The sequence below is a fragment of the Perissodus microlepis genome, chromosome 5 (assembly GCF_051167445.1).
Source record: "Perissodus microlepis isolate ML-2025 ecotype Zambia chromosome 5, ASM5116744v1, whole genome shotgun sequence".
In the NCBI taxonomy this organism is placed as follows: Eukaryota; Metazoa; Chordata; class Actinopteri; order Cichliformes; family Cichlidae; genus Perissodus; species Perissodus microlepis.
Window position 1 is genome coordinate 1,079,449 of NC_140465.1, and position 21,817 is coordinate 1,101,265.

The 21,817-nt window shown below is 41.7% G+C and overlaps 1 protein-coding gene across 2 annotated transcripts in view; it reads right to left on the bottom strand.

Annotated features, from left to right (window-relative positions):
- LOC146386340 (receptor-type tyrosine-protein phosphatase gamma-like) overlaps nt 1–21,817 on the bottom strand; it is a 362,095-nt gene that overhangs the window by 243,400 nt on the left and 96,878 nt on the right. For both annotated transcript variants that reach the window (XM_084927312.1, XM_084927311.1), the window contains exon 2: nt 18,592–18,702. In XM_084927312.1, the coding sequence (XP_084783438.1) occupies nt 18,592–18,702 (111 nt within the window). The remainder of the gene's footprint in view (nt 1–18,591; nt 18,703–21,817) is intronic.

Consider the following 21,817-nt stretch of genomic DNA (forward strand, 5'->3'; position numbering starts at 1 on the left):
GGATATGTTTTGTTTTAAACCACTCCATTGTTGCCCTGGCTTTATGTTTAGGGCCGTTGTCCTGCTGGAAGGTGAACCTCCGCCCCAGTCTCAAGTCTTTTGCAGACTCCAAGAGGTTTTCTTCCAAGATTGCCCTGTATTTGGCTCCATCCATCTTCCCATCAACTCTGACCAGCTTCCCTGTCCCTGCTGAAGAGAAGCACCCCCAGAGCATGATGCTGCCACCACCATATTTGACAGTGGGGATGGTGTGTTCAGAGTGATGTGCAGTGTTTTCTGCCACACATAGCGTTTTGCATTTTGGCCAAAAAGTTCCATTTTGGTCTCATCTGACCAGAGCACCTTCTTCCACATGTTTGCTTCCACATGTGTGCAGTGCACGACTAATAGTTGTCCTGTGGACAGATTCCCCCACCTGAGCTGTAGATCTCTGCAGCTCGTCCAGAGTCACCGTGGGCCTCTTGGCTGCATTTCTGATCAGCGCTCTCCTTGTTCGGCCTGTGAGTTTAGGTGGACGGCCTTGTCTTGGTAGGTTTACAGTTGTGCCATACTCCTTCCATTTCTGAATGATTGCTTGAACAGTGCTCCGTGGGATGTTCAAGGCTTGGGAAATCTTTTTGTAGCCTAAGCCTGCTTTAAATTTCTCAATAACTTTATCCCTGACCTGTCTGCTGTGTTCTTTGGACTTCATGGTGTTGTTGCTCCCAATATTCTCTTAGACAAGCTCTGAGGCCGTCACAGAGCAGCTGTATTTGTACTGACATTAGATTACACACAGGTGCACTCTATTTAGTCATTAGCACTCATCAGGCAATGTCTATGGGCAACTGACTGCAGTCAGACCAAAGGGGGCTGAATAATAGAGATTGACAGACCACGTGACTTTCGCGCATTGCATGCCGGGAACTCGTGGCAAAACAATCCAAGTACTGCATCAAATGCAAGCACTTGCAGCACCGCAAAACGTTCATTCTCCGGTTCCAATACCTTCTTGCTTTTTCTTTGCCCCCCCAAAAAGGTATGTACAAAACGAAGGAGAACAATGCTGGTCCATACAAAGACAGACTTGATGAAAAGTCAAAGATACGAGGAAAAAATCAAAGGAGTGAAAGGGTCAGACCCTTACGAGCACACAGAGTGGACAAAAGACGTTAGCGTGCTGCCCAACTTTCACCACGCTCATATTTATAATTATACGGTTCTTGGAGTGAGTGCATACACTCATGAAGTTTAGTAACTTCAGGTCACTGCAACAAGCCCGGGTACAGTTTACCGGCATCTTGGCATTTTCACATCTAGCTAGATCTACACAAATTATTTCTATCCAGCTTGTTCGAAACTGCTTTTAGCTAACGTAAAGTTGCAGAATGCCAGGAAGAGAAAAGAAAACGTGCTAAGTTGATGGAAAGAAATGGAGACAGATGTTAAAAAAAAAGACATGGCAGGAGAGGAAGACGAAAGATTATATTCAAAGTTCAGACTGTTAAGAAAGTGAAATTTCATTTACATGGGCCAGATTTACTAACATGTCCTGCCAGTACAAACTGGGTATTTACAAAGAGGGCACAGTGACAAGATCTATTCCTATTTTGTTCCGTTCTTAAGGTACAAAATATATGGAGGAGAATATTTAAATCAAGCATGCAAACTAAACAGACTGTACTTTCTATCTAACATCCTGAGTCACAGCTTCACTCTTCATTCTAAAATTAACTTCATCAAGTCATGAAGCTCGTCACATGAATTACGTGCATGTTTAATCCTGACCTGGTTGTTCTCACTGAGCAATCACGTGGAGAAGACAACAACATCAGAGAACAATTTGCCAAATATTTCTGCCAAAACATCTTAGCAAACTGGTTCTTTAAAATTATTTAGGTTGAAATCAGCATATCGGAACAGCTTGAACATGTTAGCGTGTTAAAGTGGGATCAACTTTTCTACAACTTTTGATTATATTTCACTTACATGACTTAAAATTCAAATTCTATTTCAAGCAACAGAATGGGCAGTTGAATGATTTCTTTTAAACTAGCAACAATCAGTACACCCTGCAATGCATTACATAGATGGGGCTACAAATACATATAAAATAATCACAGGCACTTACACTTCTCTAAAGCTCATTAACTAATTGAGACTGCCGGTTGGGGAACCGCAGTGGGTTCAAATTCATGCAGTCGCTCATGTCATAATTACATTCTTTCAGTCTGCCCCAGTGGTAGTAAAGTTATCCAGACGTAGCTCTTTGTACTAAGGCCACCTTTTGTGGTACAGTAAAATTAAATTATTGCATCCACTCCTTCTATAACCCATAAGGATAAGCACTGAAGGGGAAGGAGGACACACATTTGAAAGCCCTTATAGAGGTATGCTTTTTCAAAAAAATTGCAATGGTGATTTGTCAGATTGTACATACACAGTACAGTTTGAGTTAAAACATTTTTACATATATTTTAGGTTTCTAATACAAAGCAGTAATTACTATCCATTGCTCTTCCTTTCGTTTACTAGAATGTGTTAGTAGTCACTACAAATATTCAGAAGATGAGATACACGAGGCCATGGCCGTGCCATTAAACTTTAATGGACAAAGATAAGCTTTGGTTGAGGACACATTCTCTCCATTCTCTTGACTGTCATTAGTTCGATAGCGTTTCTGAGTTTATTATCTTTAGTCCTTGGTTCTTTCTTACTCATGTTTGCTTCCTTTTTGTGTCCTGTCTGTCCTAGTCTCGTCTTTGTCTCATGTGTTTGTGTCTATCTGGTCTCACTGTGTTTTGTCTCCATGACTGTCTGATTTCCCATATCTCTGGGTCTTGCCCTTTTGTCTCCCTAGTCAGTCTAGCCTGATGTTTGATCATCTCTGCTCTCTTTTTTAAGTTCACATTTCTTAGTCTGTCTTAGTGTGTGTGTTACTTCCTGTTTTTTGACAGTCCCTCAATCTCATGTGTTTGATTCTCACTTTTGCTTCCCCTGTCCCGTCAGCTAGATTCTATTCAGCTCTGTTCCTCGGGTGTGTCCACTCTGCCCTAATTTATACCAGAACTTCAGTTAAGCTAAACGTCTCATTCTGTATTCCAAAAGCAGAGAATATCCTTTTACTTGAAGCAGCCTTGAGGATATACTGCTGTATATCCTCAGCAATGCTGTTGGTTCTTCAGAGGAAGCTATTTGACCCACATCGTCAGAGAGCAACAGAAAGATTGCATTTTTTTAACTGTCTTCTTCCATGTTTCTGTGCAGTTTAACGCCTCTTCTATGACCATCAATGCCTCTGCTGCTAGAACAAACATTTTTACCTACATGGTGATTAATTCTCCATATTTCACTGATCATTAATCTGACACCAAATCTCTTAAACCCACACATGGATTTTCAATTACACAATGCCAAAGTGACTACAAAGCAGCAACAAGCAAGTAGCATCCACCAGAAGCCACCACAGTGAAAGGGCTGATAACACAGCAGCAGCTGACACATATACGAATGTCCTCACGCTCACATAAAGAACACATATGCAATCTCCTTGCCTCTCCTAATGATGTGTGCTTGAATTTAGTCCTCTTATGGATCAGCATCTTTAGTGAACCTTCTAGAATCTCTCAGTGTTTCTTTATTTTATTTCAGTGAGCCACCTCACAGATGACAATATGTAGCATGCAATACAGATTGTAACTATCTCTGTGTTTGTCAGGTAAAGAAGCAGATGACACAGCTCTGAAGCAATACATGCGTGCAACTGTTATCAGGGAACTAAGCTGCAAAAAATCGCCAGCTTATCAGCTCATTTCTCTGCGCACTGGAATTGTGAACATTTTATTATCCTAAGACAAAATTCTCTCCACAAGCAGTGACAGTGTTTCAGAGTTTTGAATAGCAGATCCAGGTTTTAACTGTGCTTTCCTGCAACTCCTTGCCTAATACATATTGCATCATGCCCATAAAAAAATAGCACTTGTTAGTACTTGAAGCTAATTACCTCTATCAGTTGACAGGAAGATCTGAGGAGAGGTCTCTGTCTTCTCAGAAATCCTGAACTGTCATAGTCAGGATTTCAATGTTTACTGGTCAAGGTGCATGGTTTTGATTTGATACATGCTCAGCCTTTGACAGCGCCGAAAAATGGACTGTAATGTACACAGGGCTTATAACTACTTACTCAAAGCACTTCAGTCTTTACCCACACAGTCACACTCTGATGGTTGCAGAGTAATCAAGGCTTTAGACCTTTCTGCAACACAGCCTTAGTGGCTCCTTTCTTTTCCCCTTTTCCTCTCATTTCCCTTTTTTTTAGTCCTATGTGTCTGTGTTACGGCCCGTGGCCATAGGAAATCTGTGTTAGCTGCTGTGTTGTGTTTCTTTACTGTGTTTTAAGAATCTCTGCAGGTCCTTCCTCTAATAAAGAGCAGTGGGCTGCTGATTGGACCATGGATCGTGTGGTGGTTTTAAAAAGCCGCTCTGACAGCTGCAGGGAGAGAGAGAAGCGAGCGAGAGTGAACCGATTTGACAGCAGACTCAGACCTGGCCCTGGCTTCCAAATTCTTTGTGTAATTTTGTATCTGTGTAAGCGTGCTCCTTGAGAGCCGCCAAACGTGTGTATATGAGTCCAGTGCTTACGCGTGCATAGGCTGAAGCTGAAGGGGTGAGCCGCCTTTTCGCTTTGAACTGTTTTCTCCTGTTTCTGGGCGAGGAAGCGAGGGATAGTATTGTCATTTGTTTGTTTTGTTTCTTTCTTACGGTGTGTTCACACCGAACGCGATAGATGCGACCAAAAACGTGCCAGATGCCCCTAACTTGACACGTGCAAATTCGCACCTCGATGCGTGTCCAACGCGAATTAAACGCGCGTGAACCGGAAATGTGGGAGGAATGTGGGAGGAAGTTGTGCCAGACGGTATGTTTGCAAGATGGCAGCTGTCGATCTAGCGTTTGAAGAGAGAGTCTCCCTCCTCTATTTACTGTGGAGAGCAGAGCAGCGGAGTTAAGGACGTCCTCACCGTACCTGGGTCCATCAGGTCCTCCAGAGGCATGAGCAGTTTGGTGAGTTTCACCATTTGCTCCAGGAGCTGCGCCTGGATGCTCAATCCCACCTGCAGAGCGCCTGTCCGTCTGCCTGCGGTTAGTAAAAGTGTTTAATATGGTAGTCCTTTATTGATACCTGTGCTAATATATGCTAAACTATCGTTTATACACTGCTAACATGGATGTGCTATGCTAACAGTGAATGTTGTCGGTGTTTACTGACAGCAAACGGTGGTATGGAGACGACTGCTTATAATATTTCTAGTGATACTCAAAAGGTCTCATCAAGTCCCGATTTAATTCAATTTATGATTGGTTGTCGGGGCGCGAATTGACGCTGGAGTTCAGATCAACTCGAGCGGTAGACGTGATACGCACGAATGCACAAAATGCAACACAAAAACTGACGCGCGTATATTTATTCGAGCGTCAAACGCGCCCGACGCACTACTTTGAAAAATTGAAACATTTTGGACAGAGAGAACAGATGGTTTGAAAGAGGAGTGAAAGAAGCCATCTATGTCCACTGTGAGCGACCATCTTTGAACAGAGGCGGGGGTTTACGACACCAACTCTCTGCCATCTATAATCCAGTTTTGAGATCCCTTCCCAGACGCCTTAACGCCCACTCACATCCTGGGACATCTGACCTCAGGAATTCGCATGATAAGGTGGGGCCAGGTTTCACAATGAACTCACCCGAAACTCTGGCTGATTGGGACCCACACCCAGTTTCACACCTTGGCTCAGGCGATTAGAGGATCATCAGGGGGTCCTTTTGTCCCTCTGTGGGGGGATACTCCCACTAGGTTTATATCTGGGACTCTCCACCATTTGACCTTAGAACTGAAGAAGCTTCTCGGATGAGAGGTGAAACGTCTTCAAGTAACTTAAAGAAGTCCAGACGCTTTTCTTTGCAAGCTCCTTTGACTACGATGACCTGGATGACTGAGAACCTTCACAGACATACTACTTTGAAACGCGTTTTTGCGTTGCGTCGTCGCGCTTCTGAATTTTCGCGGGACCCCCAATCGTGCGTCGTCGCGCTTTTCCATTAACTTTACATGTAAACCTGACACTTTAGTCGCGTCTATCGCGTTCGGTGTGAACACACCGTTAGGGTTAAGTTAATTTTCTCTGGCAGGACTTAGTTGGTTTTATTTATTATTTGGCCCGGGTTCACCCTGGAGTTGCGCTTCTTGTCACTTAATAAAATCACCTTTTCTTACTCATAGCCGGGTTCGTTGTTTGGCTTGGGAAAAAGGGCAGGTACTTGCTTCTCTCTCCTCAGAATCTTATGTGCGTCTCTACACGCCTAGACTAGAGGCGTAACAGTCTGTATTCTCTCTACATTTGTTGGGTTCGTTTATAAGAGAAGATGATCCAAACTCAAAATCAGAACGATCAGAACAGTCTTTCTCTGTTAAACCTGTTTCAGGGGTCCCAAGAAAGTGAGACTACTCTGCCACTCCTCTAATAATAGTTACTGGGCCTATAGGCCATCACCCTAGCTTATCAAGAGTGCAACATGAGGTCAATTGGAAATGTCTGATCACACAATTGTTACATAGTGAAGGGCAACAAAAAACTTTTAACACATGGGAGAAAATCTCCTGTTTCAGTATCTTCTTTCCGGTTTCCTTGATCTCATCCTGACTTTCTAGGTCCTCCAACATACGCCAACAATGGACATCTGAAGCTGTGTATTTAAGAATGAAAGCACAACCAAACGTACACACACCTCCCCTCTGTGCCAGGTGCAAGACATTCCTGTCCTATACCACCATCAGTGACGTGACCACATCTGAGTCTTTTCCTCCACAGAACCAAAATAGGTCCACCCTGAAAGAAGTATCTGAGAGGCGTTGAACTCATTCAGAATGTTTATTATTTTATTACCATGCAGGCTGCACGTCACCTACCTCTGTGGCATTATATGAATTCGACATGTGCAATTACCCTCTTAGACCGGTGGTGTGGTCATGTTGGACACCACTAAATACTGAGATCCTAAAACATAACAGTTAGTGTAGGTATGGTTCATATGCAAAGCAATCATAAACTGTAAACTTTTTGATTCTTTAAACATCGGGTTTTCTCTGAGTAAGATGGAAATAGCAACTTCTGGTGACGTTCAGTCTTGCAGCATCAATGAGACAGTCATCTGTATACACGAATCCAAGTCATTTATTTGAGAACTGAAATTCGTGTCTTTAAAATGAAATCACCGATCTTTGGTTTCTAAAAGAAAAAGAAAGAAAAAAAACAAACGAAACAAAACAAATAAAAATAGGATACAGCACAACATAAGCTAAGTTAATGTTCAGTGAGAGGGATATTACTTGAATCACTGTCCTAGAATTTGAATTTTAGAATTTGGATTCTGTTCAATGGCAAATGCAGCGAAACAACAGAAACGTATTTTTGAAAGTTTTTCCGGCTGCCAATTTGATCCTTTCTGTCCCATATAAGATGTGTGGCTGCATCAAAATGTCTTTGTTTTTTTCTGGAATATGGCTGTTTTTTTTTCCATGTTGTCCAGTGTTGTTAAGTGTATTTCAGCAGCAGTTGTCATCCTCCCTCCTTTTTCTGAAAAAGGTGGCATTCAGAAACATCCAACTAAAATAATTCAGCATAATCAGGAGGGGCAAGAGCTGCAACTAGAGTTGGGGTTCGTGAAGGGATCTTCTTCCCTGCACGGATTTGCTTCTTCCTGCCGTGGTCCCACTTTAGGTGGTCCCATCCAGCACTCAATGTTTCTTTGACCACGTGTACAGTTCCTCTTCCAGTGTCCTCATTCTTCGCATGCAAGGCAGGTATTCTTTATCCACTTGGTGGGCCACATAAAACACATCTTTGGCCTTGCTAAGACATTACAATTTAAAATCTGACAGTTCAAAGACATCCTATAAAAGCTTAAACACATGATCACATCTGACTTAAGGTAAGAGAGAAAGTAAGAGTCACCCTGTGTTATTAAGACCTTTAAATCAGATAATGTGTTTTAGAAGTCAACTGAATGTGTACATCCAAGGTGACAGTATTAAAAATGTATTACCATAGTAAAAAAGAAAAAGGTAGTCATTCAAACACGGCACAGTCTGTGTTACACATACACAGACAGAATTTCACTCCCCCTCAACACACGCACACACATACTCACACTCCTTCATATAACACTATGCCTCATGGCCTCATCAGATGATGTATGACAAATGAAATCTTTAGCCAAGATGAACTGAGCCAAATTCATTAATAATTTATGTTTGATGGAGCATCTTTAATATTTAGGGCATAATTAATAAGTAGGGGCATTGGTTGCTCTTAGTTGAGGAAATCATGCTCACTGTCAACAGCAGATAAATGAGACAGGGAATCCTGTCATCTCACACATTCATATGTACACTTCTACACAAAAACACACAAATGGATGGATGGGACAGGACTGTAGCCCTGTTTACTGTTTGTCAAAGAGTGAGAAATGACCATAAGCATCCATCCATCCATCCATCCCCCCAACTTATCCTTGTCAGGGTCATGGTGGGGCTGGAGGCGATCATAGGGTGAGAAACAGGGTACACCCTGGACAGGTCACCAGTCTGCTGCAAGGCTAACACATAGAGACAGGCAGCCATCTAAACTCACACCTACAGACCACATAGAGTCACTAATTAACCTAACCACATGTCTTTGGACTGTGAGAGGAAGCCAGAGTATCTAGAGAGAACCCACGCAAACACTCCACACAGAAAGACCACGGCCAAGTGGTGGAATCGAACTCAGGACCTTCTTGCTGTGAGGGAACAGTGTTAATCTGCGCACCACTGTGCTTAACATAAATGGTCACAACAGTGCTAGATTTTCTCAGACAAACCTGCACACATGCAGCATTGCAGTGTAAGCCATGAGATAAAAATACAGTGCACACACTCACATGCAGTCCCCTGAGTGTATCACTGTGTGCGGTGGCTGGATATTATCAAGGCATAGTAATGACAAATGGTCCCAGATTACACACAGCTTTCTCTAAATAAACCATAATCAGTTTTGGAAACTTCCAGTCTTCCAGTGCAATGCAGTGAGGGTGGAAGGATGGGCAATGGAGTTTAAAAAAATTATAATAATATAAGCAGCAACAAAGCTCAGCACTTATCTATTTATCTATCTTGTTTGTTTCTTTTTGGTTTTTAGTGTTCAGTTTATTTAGATCAGGTGATCAATATACAGAGTTTATTTAGAAAATAAAAGAAAAAACAATGCTACACAAAATAAAGCAGAACACACTTCAATATCGCTGTTTCAGTTAAATATCGAGAAGGAGTGGGAAGAAGTGCATTCTTTTAGACCTGAGTGCAGCATATGACACTGTTGATAACGTAACCCTATTAAACAGCCTGAAGACATGTCAGCATGCAGGGTTCTGCTCTGAAATGATTTGCCTCTGAGTTAGAGAGCAGGACATTCTCTCTTACGCTGGGTAAACAATACTCTTGGAATACCTCAAGGCTCTATTCTGGGCCCTGTTTTATTCTCCCTGCTCATGCATATACATCCGTTTCTAATATTATATATATACTAGATAAAGTATAAATTATTATCATATCATCATCATGTTTTTGTGAATCTATAACTTTGCCTCCATACAACGAAGCCAATACCTCTAGTTTTGAAAAGTTAGTCGTACAATCCAAATAAGCATTAAATAACCTTTTGCCTTTCTTTGTGTCTCATGAAGACCATATCTTTACATCTCCTTTTGAACTGTTTCATGTTTGGACACAACGCCACACTTAAACTGCTCATTCACAGTTTCACTCCACGCACAGAAACACCAAAACGTTTCCTGATAGTACAGCTTTAAAGTTACAAAAACAACCCTTGAATTATAAGTTGTCTTAGTTCATTTAATCAGTATACAAGCCCTCTCCATCTCCTCCTTCACTTACATCCATTAATTCTCTCTCTTCCTTCATCTTCAACATCCTTTCTCAAGCACCTATGCCTCCTCTGCACATGTCCAAACCATTTCAGTCTAAATTCTCATCCTTAGCTGTCCTTGTGTTGCACTCATTTCTAATCCACCTTCATCACTCCCAACAAGATCTTAGCTTCTTCAGTTCTGCCAGCTCCACCTGATGCCTTTTTGTCAGTGCCACCATCTAGAAACAGTGTTGTAAACCTTTCCTTTGGCTCTTGCTGCTGTCATTTCCTCTTTGTTTTTTTTGTTTTTTGTTTTGTTTTGTTTTGTTTTTTTACAAATAAACATGTCTGTATTATTTATTATCTTTTAACATGTTTGGTGCTTATCAATTTATGTTTTGTCTTAATTAAAACAATTTTAACTCATTTATGTCACATATATGTTTATATGTATAACTAATGTTCTGCATTTGAAGGTGGTATTTGCAGTGACTAAGCGGATATTTTAACATTCGTAATCAACATACTAAAGAGGGTTACTTTAACGCTTGTAGATTTGTAACTTTACTGAATTAATTGTCCATCAATCCACGATTATCCAATTCAGGGTCATGGGGGTACTGGAGCCTAACCCAGCTGTTATAGGGTACGCCCAGGTCTGTTGCAAGGCTGTTGAATCAACCATATTATATTAAAAAGAGAGAGAGAGAGTGAAAGAAAAGAGAAGGAAAATATACAAGATCTGAAATCCTAACAAATCTGGCAAAATAAGGACAGAGTCTCAATTGTGTTGTGAGTACAATCTATCACTGACTGTAAATATGAGAATGAACAGATATCACCACTCTGTACTCAATAAACAGCAACCAGTGTAAGATGCAGCTGTTACAAAAGAAGCTGCCATTCTCCACATCAGAGGCTAACATTCAAACCAGGTCACGTTTTATATCCACAGCCTTGTACAACACACACACACACACACACACACACACACACACACACACACACACACACTATTACAAGTTTAAGGACACTTGCTTTTATTCATACAGTTCTCAGCTGATGGCATCTCAGCTTCAGACATCATGCAGCTCCAGGAAGGCTGCCTTATATAGTGTTTACCACACACTGAACATAAACACTGCCTACAAGTCAGTAAGCACTCTGAATACTTAGTTCATAAAGTTGCTATCTCCATGCTTATTGGGGTCATCAGATTGTTGAGCTTTCCCTTGAAATATAAAGGACACTGAGAGCTTCTTCTGTTCTTAGCTGACACCGTGTAAACGGTGAAAACACCCATTAATACACTTTCAAATATGTATAAAGCCCAAGACTAAGAAAACTGGTATGGTACAGGAGTTTCATGTGTTTTTCTTTTTTTAAATTTTACAACTTTTTCAGTTTTTCATGTTTGGTCTGTCTCTTTGACTCTTTCCTGTTCCCCCTCAGGTTCTGATTTAAGCACGGCCTTTCCCAGTCTGCTCTGTAATGAAGACGAGTGAGCAATTTTTTCATTGCTTTTTACTCATAAAACAAATATTTTTAGACAATTATAAGTTGTTGGGTTTTTTTAACTGATTTTGAGAAGAGAATTTTCTCTTCATCGATCCACTTTGTCCGTTACCATTGTAGGGTAACTGTCCCGTAGCCCAACTCTCTGTTCAACTGTCAGGCCAAAAAAATATTTGGCCACATTAAGAAAAAATATATAGTTCATCATTTTGAGAATAAAGTCAATCTACTGTCCACTGTCTTTTATATGTCATTTCTGGACTTTGGGTTTTCGTCCACTGGAGGGGTTGTTTGTAACCTCAGGTGATGCCTTTTTTTCAAAGTTTACTGAACATTTACTGTGACATCCATAGGACCTCCGTGTAAGGGCTATTTATAGCCCAAATCTGGACCCCTTTTCAAACTCAGACTGATTTTAGATGTCATTTTTACACTGCTTGTAAAGCCTCTGTAGTGACTGTTTCCAGAGCGTGGAGGACATGTTTTCTGTAGGCCCATCAGTGCCAATTTTTCTGTAGCTTTATTTACACTTTTGTATGTGTCTATCGCTGTCATCTGCGGCTGAGACAATCAAATAAAGTTCTTGGAAAACGATCTGGAACAGTATGCCACCCTCTAATATGGAACTAGTCTACATGTCTTCAGCTTGTTCAGAGTGCTGCAGCCCGACTCTTCACAGGACACGTAAATGCGACCATATTTCCCCAGTTTTGGCTTCTTTACATTCTAGAATTGATTTTAAGACTGATTTAGACTGTTAGCTCAGCTGATAAGTTGCTTCTAGTTGTTCCTTGAAGCAGACTGAAACACAGAGGAGACCGGGCCTTTGTTCCACAGTTTAGGCGCAGCAATCGCAGTCTGCCTCTTCAAATTAGGATCTTTCCAACACTCAACATTTTTAAATCCCATCTGTAAACACTCTTTACTCTTTAGCTTTTAATTGTGAGTTTGGTGCTGTTCTCTTTGTGTGTGTTTGTTTTGCTTTTTACTTTGTACAGCACTTTGGTCAACCTGTGTTAGTTTCAAATGTGCTTAGAAATAAATTGATTGATTTCATACACAACCTACCCCAGAGATCTACAATGGTGCAGGCATTAATAGAGAATATGTCTGTGAAGGTTCTCAGTCATCCAGGTCATCGTTGTCAAAGGAGCTTGCAAAGAAAAGCGTCTGGACTTCTTTAAGTTGCTTGAAGACGTTTCACCTCTCATCCGAGAAGCTTCTTCAGTTCTAAGGTCAAATGGTGGAGAGTCCCAGATTTAAACCTAGTGGGAGTATCCCCCCACAGAGGGACAAAAGGACCCCCTGATGATCCTCTAATCGCCTGAGCCAAGGTGTGAAACTGGGTGTGGGTCCCAATCAGCCAGGGCTTTGGGTGAGCTCATTGTGAAACCTGGCCCCACCTTATCATGCGAATTCCTGAGGTCAGATGGCCCAGGATGTGAGTGGGCGTTAAGGCGTCTGGGGAGGGAACTCAAAACTGGATTATAGATGGCAGAGAGTTGGTGTCGTAAACCACCGCCTCTTTTCAAAGATGGTCGCTCACAGTGGACATAGATGGCTTCTTTCACTCCTCTTTCAAACCATCTGTCCTCTCTGTCCAAAATGTGAACATTGACATCCTCGAAAGAGTGTCCTTTATCCTTTAGATGCAGATGGACTGCTGAGTCTTGACCTTAGAACTGAAGAAGCTTCTTGGATGAGAGGTGAAACGTCTTCAAGCAACTTAAAGAAGTCCAGACGCTTTTCTTTGCAAGCTCCTTTGACCATTAATAGAGAAGCATCTGTGTCTGAAAGAGTCCAGACTTTTTATTGGAAAATATCAGTGGCAGCAAAACATGCCTAGAAACCACTGGGCAAAATATAATGCACCAGCAAGCCCTGAAGTCTTGATCATCTCACTGAAACACAAACTGGAGGACGAGTAAAGAGTTGCTAAAAAATATCAATAAAACAAAGACAACATGCTCCCCAAGCCTACCTCAGAGCATGAGTGAAAGGCATATAACTGAAGCCATACCGGCTCAGAGTCACCCAGTTTAACATGGTTCATGTCAGGTTTTGAGGAACCAGGAGCTGCCGATTAGAACTGGGTTACTGGAACAAAAAGGTTTAAGTAGACAAGGGATAAAAATAAGGAACTGTTGGAATGCTATTACACAGGCATTGATGTGGGGACAGGATATGGGACCTACGAATTCTTTTACATCCAACATCTAGAGTGTTTCATCATCCAGAAGATGCAACTGCTATTACAACTAGAAATTAATGATGTACAACACAAATGCTATGGCAAGGGGTAGCCAAGATGTCAGGTCAAGGGTGAGATATCATTATCTTCGCCCCCTGAGATTTGGTATCAAGTCCCAAGAACGACTGGTACAATGAAGGCGTTGAGCCAACCTAAAATTGAAGACAAACTGGAAAACTGGAAACCTGGACCCTCCGTGGCCTACTACAGACTACAGGTAACTTCTGAGAGGCTACTAGAAGATGTGATTGCAGCATTATGGACTATCCCTATTGTGATCCTCACTGAAACCAACCAGCTGATCTATACCAGGAGACTAGAGGCCAAGATAAAGGCAGCATGGAGGGAAGTTAGCCCACTATTGGAGCCACAGAAAGGTGTGACAAAGAAAGGGATCCCTAAGAAGTACAGCAAGCGGTCTATCAGTTGCTACTTGATTCTGTTCAGCAAGGTTACCACAGTAGTTTTTCTGAACAGGATCCAGTAACTCTCACAATGGCAGACATCCAGGACAGAGTCTCCAGTATGGAAAGCTGGACAGCACCAGGCCCTGACATGATTCACAGCTACTGGCTAAAGAAGCTAACAGCACTGCATTAGTGTCTGACAGGACAAATAAACCAACTGCTAATGCAGAGCTTCCCAAAGTGTGGGGGCCGCCCCCGTAGGGGGGGCGCAGAGCCATTGCAAGGGGGGCGGGGTGTGAAAAGGGAAAAAAAACCAAACACTTGGACACTGCTAGCACAGGGCGCCCACACAAATGCAAAGCAGGAGATGAAGCATCGCTGAATATGTTTCCAAACCAACTTCATTCTAAGCCAAAGACTAGAAAATATGGTGAAGCATATCTGCCCTTTGGCTTCACCTGCACAAGTGCCGAGGTAGGTCTCCCTGCAGGATTGGTTTTCCCTTCGTCGGGAGCAGCGCTGGGCCGTTTAAATCACGGACAAACAGGATCCCACATACTTGATTTTTAGTTCACAAACACTTCTTGTAATGACTAACTACTCCTGACATTTTGGAGATATACATACTATACTATACTTTATACAGTAAAGTTACAGTGGGATACAAATAACATCAGGCTGATCCTGCCACAGTTTGTTCCCTCGGTTCAAATCACAGACAAACAGGATCCCACAGCTGTTCATGTTTTTAAGCCCATTTTGCACAGAGAGGCTTTTTTTTTTATTTGATTGCAATGTTGAACATTATTACACAGGAAAAAAACAACTACACGTATAATAATCACACGTGACGCCTCTGACTTTCTAAACGGAGGGACAGTAACTGCGTATGTGTATGTAAGCGTTTAAAACCTGCAGATAGTCAGATTAACAGTGTTTTGTCTCTATCTGTCATTCTGCAGTTCATCTCATGTAAACAATAACGTGGCGCACAGCGTGACGTGAAAAAAGGCACATACCTTTGACGTTGCGTGACGAACTCTGTATTCCTCGTCCACACGTAAACGCAAGAAAAGGAGTTTTAAAAAATCTCCATTTTCGGTGATTTGAAACGCCGTTTACGTGGACGAAACAGCTGCGTTTTCAGAAATACTCGTGTAGGTGTGGACGCAGCGTAAAAGAGTTAGTAGTTTATTTTATTTCTACCTGTAATTTATTGCAGATTACTTGTATTTGCTTAATTGTTTACTAAATGTTTGAGGTGTGAAATAAACTGCAATGGAGCAAAATATGGGTGTGTGTGGTTGGAGGATGTGTTTGCGCGCACAACGTTTGAGAACCGCTGTGCTAATGGATGAGAGGAATTCGGAATGGCTAACTTAAGGCCCAAGAACGATCAAAGAACAGCGATCAGTGAGTATATCAGGAAGACAGCCACAACTTTTAGGTGCTTAGTAAAAACTGGAAAAGGAGGGGAGCAAGAACAGGAACCATCATGGAAGGACAGACGCCTGAAAGACATGTACCACCACCAGACGGAAGAAGTGGCTGATATCAAGAAATCTGACCAATGGCTGGAAAAAGCTGGATTGAAAAACAGTGCAGAGCCACTAATCATAGCAGCACAGGAACAAGCTCTAAGTACAAGATTGATAGAGGCCGGGGTCTCCCAATTCAGGCAAGACCCCAGGTGCAGACTGTGCATAGATACCCCTAAGACAAGTCACATAATGCACATAAGTGATACATGTAGCTATACCAAGTGATACCAGCATCAGGAAAAAGAAACAAGAAAAGCTTGAGAAATACCAAGGGCTGAGACATGGGCTGGAGAGGAGGGAGAATGGAGGGTGAAGGCAACAGTGGTCTCCATACTACTTTGAGCACTCGGGCAGTGACCTCAAAATTGACTGGCTCCAGCAGATGACATCCAAGATGTCCATTAAAGTCTGGTCCTATCACCACTCTCTACCAAGCTTTACAACTTCATCCACAATTTCGCATAACTGACATCCAACCCTTGATCTGACTGAAAAAGATTTTTATCACCCAGCTTTAAACTCCTGATCCTGTCAGATGATCTCTTCATCTCCAAAACAGTATATACATACTTCAAGATTTCCCTTACTACATTTTCCTTCCTATCTGCATCATAGTAGAACAGCTTGAATGCCTGATCTTTCTGTCCTTCCACCTGGAGAGACAATTGATCTACATTCCTTCACTCCATCACATCAGCCAACTCACTTCCTTTGCCAGTCGTAGTCTCTGTATTTAAAGTCTCTACTCTGACCTCCACACTCATTCTTTCTTTCTTGCTGCCTCCAAATACCCCTCTCCACCTTCTCCTTTTCCTTTGTGTTAGCCAGGTGTAGCACAGTTTCTGTCGGCACCCTGCCATAGGAGGTTGTTGTTAACCCAGGGCCTGACCAATCCGATATGGAAATCTCATTCTTGATGACTCAAATGTATAATTTGGCCAAGATGTATGCTCTTCCTCACATAACACTCCTTATCTATCTGAGCTTAGGAGTACACAGGCCATAAGAAGCTTTTTATCAAAAGTATAAATGTTCTAGCAGGAGACTGAATGGCTGCCAATGGAACTGGGTCACTTGTGTTTATTGATTATGTGACTGTTCATAGAAGTGAATCTGAAGTGTACAGATTTACACTGGTTTAGCCGGATGCTGTAAAACCGATCAGATGGCCTTTAAAGTGCACACGGATGATGATCCACACAAACTCCAAAAGCAACCCAGGAGTTTCTTAAGGAAAATAAATGTGATATTCTTCAGGTGGGGTTTTGTTGTCCATGGCTCTAGACTTCAGGCAGACATTGACCACAAAGGAGAATGAATTCAATTCAATTCAATTCAATTTTATTTATATAGCGCCAAATCACAACAAAAGTCGCCTCAAGGCGCTTCATAGATACAGAGAAAAACCCAACAATCATATGACCCCCTATGAGCAAGCACTTTGGCGACAGTGGGAAGGAAAAACTCCCTTTTAACAGGAAGAAACCTCCGGCAGAACCAGGCTCAGGGAGGGGCGGCCATCTGCTGCGACCGGTTGGGGTGAGAGAATGGCTGAATGGCTGCCACATCAGCCAACTCACTTCATATTAAGTAGAAGCCTTATATTTAACATTATGTTACCTTTTTTTCATTATTATTTTTGCTGACCCCGTAAATGGGGGGCTATGTATAAAACTGGTTGTCAGAAAATAAGCTAAAAATCAAACATGGCACATCCAACTGCCAACAATACTGGCAGTGAGATGGGGCATTTCTACACTCACTAATTCTTTTTTGATCCTTTAGTTAAAAATTAGAGATTTAAAATGGGGAATATTAACGTTTTTTAAAATACAGTGATAAGTACCGTATTGCTAATGTTATTTGATATTGTCCAATGGAAAGCCCAAAGTGGGAATAAAGAAAAAAACCTTGCTATGACATAAAAACAAAATATTCACTAGCTGTCTCTTGATCGTTTTCCTCTGTGGCTTCAATCCTGCCCACCATTACATCAGGATCTTACATAAGAGCCACAATCAAACATGTCCAGAGGGACAGCAGAACAGCAACACAAACGAAAACAGTCACTAGCTCTGTTTTTACCTACAAGCTCCTGCACTCTCACAGGAATGACAGGCAGCCAATTAGGCCTGAATGAACATGCATGAAAGAAATAAAGTAAAAGATCATTTGTGGCCCGAGGCTGGCATTGCATGGATGGTGAAAGATTAATGCTGCCCTTCTGAAGAACTAAAGGCTCTAAAGGGACGGAGAAAGTGACTTTTTTTCTCCTCTGAAGCACTAGTAAAAAAAAGGGGGGTTCTGAGACAGCTCCAGGCGACAGCACAAAGAAGCAGAGAATGGCCAAGGAGGAAGGAATCACAAAGAGGAAGTCAAACATATTGCAATGCCAGTGACACAGAAGTGCTTTCACATTGAAACACAGGTTTCTCCTGCTGTACTCATTGTTTTATAAATCTTAGCAAAATATATCACAGGTCACCTAAATGTGCTCGTTGAACAACCACACTTTCTCTATGCAGTCCACATTAATAATGGTAACAATTTAATAATAAACAATAAAAGTTTTCCACCCAATACCTGGGTCCCATCAGGTCCCTCTTGTTTTGAAACTAATTGCCTATGACATCAATTTTTACATCATAAAGCAAGAAATTGCCATCTACTGCCTGCATTTATAAAATGGCAGCTATCTTGTTATATACATGTAACCTGGGGGACATTTAGTAACTCAGAGCATTTGGAGTGATCTAAACACCCAAACCACTACGATGTTGTTGGAAAAAAGATACAGAATGTTACCTTCATTTTGCAGCTTTTTGATTTTGTTTTTTTAAATATCCAGATTTTCCACTGCAGGTGAGACAACAATGCCTCACACATTCCTCACCAAAAACTCAAAGCAAAAGTAGATCACGGAGAAACACACCTGAGTATGCCCAGTAAGTCTCTTCAGGGGTGGCTCTTCGAAGTCGTATCTCACCAGTTCTTTGCAAACCTTGGATAGGGCCTTCTGACTCAGCTTGGCTTCCTGTCAACGCTGTGGAAGAGAAGAACACAGGAACAGGCAGGTTAGCATAAACAGCTTAAGGAGCACCATCTGGATTCCAGCTGGGTAGGATGACAAGACAGCTGTGTCCTTAGCTACCCTCCACACAAACTGTCTAGTAGCCACACAAGGAACAAAATTCAACAATGAAGGAAAACTATGCTGTGGAACTTAAAACTGTCCCTGCCAGCAGTGAAATATTCCAGCAATCGGTGTTATCACATCATGTGATAGTGTTGAAAAATCTAAATGTGTGCCCCTTCTTTTGATATATATAATAATAAAATAAAGATATTTGGGGAGATTTTGAATGATTAATGATTCATGGATTACTGGTTCACGTTCGAGGAAAGTGTAAAAGGTCTACAAAACAGCCTATATACTTGGAACAGATCTGGTCCACTGGACAGAGCAGTGCCAGGTGGCATTCGTACAGGTGAAAAAGTCTCTCTTTGTAAACATATATTGAATTTTGTATTCACATCCAACACTTTAAACACCTTGAACATATGGCAGTAAGAAAGCACTAAGAACACAAGACATTCAAAAAACAAATTAAAGGAAAAAAAATTATACATATCTATATATATCTATATATATATAGAGAGAGAGAGATAATACTTAGAGAAATAAAAAATAATTAAATAAATAAAATACAAAGGAAAAAAGTGTACAGGATAGTCTATACTGTATACATTCACAAATTTAGTTGCATATTTTCATTACTTCACTCTCTCTCCAGTTCCTCAACGTCCTCAGTCTTTAATAGGTCCAGAAGCATCTTCCAAATGTCAAAAAATTCTGATGATCTTTTCCTAACCGCATAGGTCAGTTTCTCAAGAACTAAACTTGATAATACATTGTTTAACCATTGGTCAAAAGAGGGGCCACCAACATTCTTCCAGCATATTGCAATACAACGTTTGGCCTGGAATAAGCAAAGGTCAACCATCTTTCTCTCCGTCTGAGCTAAATTACATTCATCTGAATAAATGCCTAAAATACAGACCTTAGGACTTAATGGGACAGGGGAAGATGTGATCTGAGAAATATATTTTAACACTGAGCACCAAAAGTTTTGAATCTTTTCACACTCCCACAAACAGTGGTACAATGGACCCTTGTGATCGGTACACTTATAACATATGTCCAATACATTAGGATCAAATTTATTTCGTTTTGCAGGGGAGGCATATGTTTCCATTATCCAGTTAAATTGAATCATTCTCAATCGGGTGTTGATGGTTTGGGTGTGTGTCTTTAAACATATTTTACTCCACTCGATGGATGAAGTATCTTCTTATAAGTCTTGTATCCACTCCTGTCTCTTATTGTCTGAGGTGTCTCTATGCTTCTCAACCAACATGTTATAAAACTGAGTGAGCAGTCTTTTCCAAAACAATTTTTTGTAACAAGCGTTTCTAGGATGGAAAATGGGGGCTGTTGCATTGAATTATTCAGTCGAGCCAGAATAAAGCTTCTAAGTTGTAGATATTTGAAGAAGTGTTTCTGAGGCACATCAAACTTTGCCCTCAACTCGCTGAATGACATAAGATTATGATCCTTATATACATCTTGTATTTTCACTATGCCCTTATGCAACCATATTTTAAAACCCATGTCCTTATGTGCCGGAGTAAAGAGCTCATTATCCCAGATTGGTGAAAAAAAGGATAACCCCATGGGATCATCCAGTATTTTTTGAACTGTGTGCCAAACCACAATAGAATGTTTTACAAGTGAGGTAAGTGACGGAAGTGACGGACAAGGTAAGCGACTCATGTTGTAACTGACGTCAGACGCCGGAGATTTTGGCGGAAAATTAAAGCGAATGGTAGTTTACATTTGAACAAATTCCTTTAAGCTTCAGTATTACCAAATACACTTATCAATTGTCTTATAACTAACAACATTTGTCTAAATCATCTCCAACACCCTGGAGAACAATGGGGAGAGTTTAGAGGCTCTCCAAGATTACATCGATCAGTGCTTCCAGGATCTCGTAATGAAGAAGGCTCAGAGTGCAGCTTCCCCGGCCAAACCTGACACGCCGTCGTCGAAAAGATGTCGCCCGGCAGATTCCCCCGGCACAACATCGCCAGCCGGCAAAGATATTGCCAACATACTGGAGTCAATCGACAAACGATTGTCCAGTTTCGATGCAAGGCTGTCCTTGGTGGAGATTCTTCACCGGGAATTTAAATCCTTGCGAGAATCCCTGGAGTTCAGCCAGCAGCAGGTGGAAACGCTCACTGCTGAAAATGCCACGCTAAGGGAGTCGGTGAAATGTCTCACAGAAAATGTTGCCCAGCTAAATAGAGAAAATAAAAAATAAAAGAGACAGTTATTGATCTACAAGCTCGTGGCATGCGTGATAATCTTGTATTTTCTGGTATTCCAGAAGCCTTTGATAGACTGCATCGCATCGGCCCCATGCGGGCTGCGACCGGGAGACCACGTCCTATTGTGGCCAAATTCGGCCACTTCAAACAAAAGGAACAGGTGAAAAGTCGCGGCAGGGAATTAAAAGGAAAGGACTTCAGCGTAAACGACCAGTTCCCCAAAGAGATCCTGGAACGACGCAGGGTCCTCTTCCCAATCCGACGCAGCTTCATCCAGAAGGGCTCCCGCGCTGTCATCGCTGTGGACCGGCTCTACGTGGACGGACAGCTTTACCGCGACCCCGGCATCACTCTGTGGCTGTATTAACTTCACACCAGATAAGAATCTGCTACACCCTTTAACTATCCACTCACACTAACTTGCATTAACATCTGTTTAACTTACCAGTATCAAATCGCATCTTAAGTGTGATATGATAGCAGAATTAACACCGTCACTCTCCGTCAACGGTTTGATTGGAATGTTTCCGGGGCTTTTTTTTTTTTCCTTCTCGTTTTTTTTTCTCTTTTCCCCCTCTTGTTTTTATGCTGCTCACCCTTGTCCTTGGTTTCTTTCTTTATTTCTTTCACTGCTTCGATCACCTGCTTCCACACTCATCCACAAACAACATCCTTTACTTCGACATTATACGCACCGCACAATCACGCACAATCATGCGCTCAACGGCAGCACATTTACTTCAGTCAGACAGCGCACACAGTCG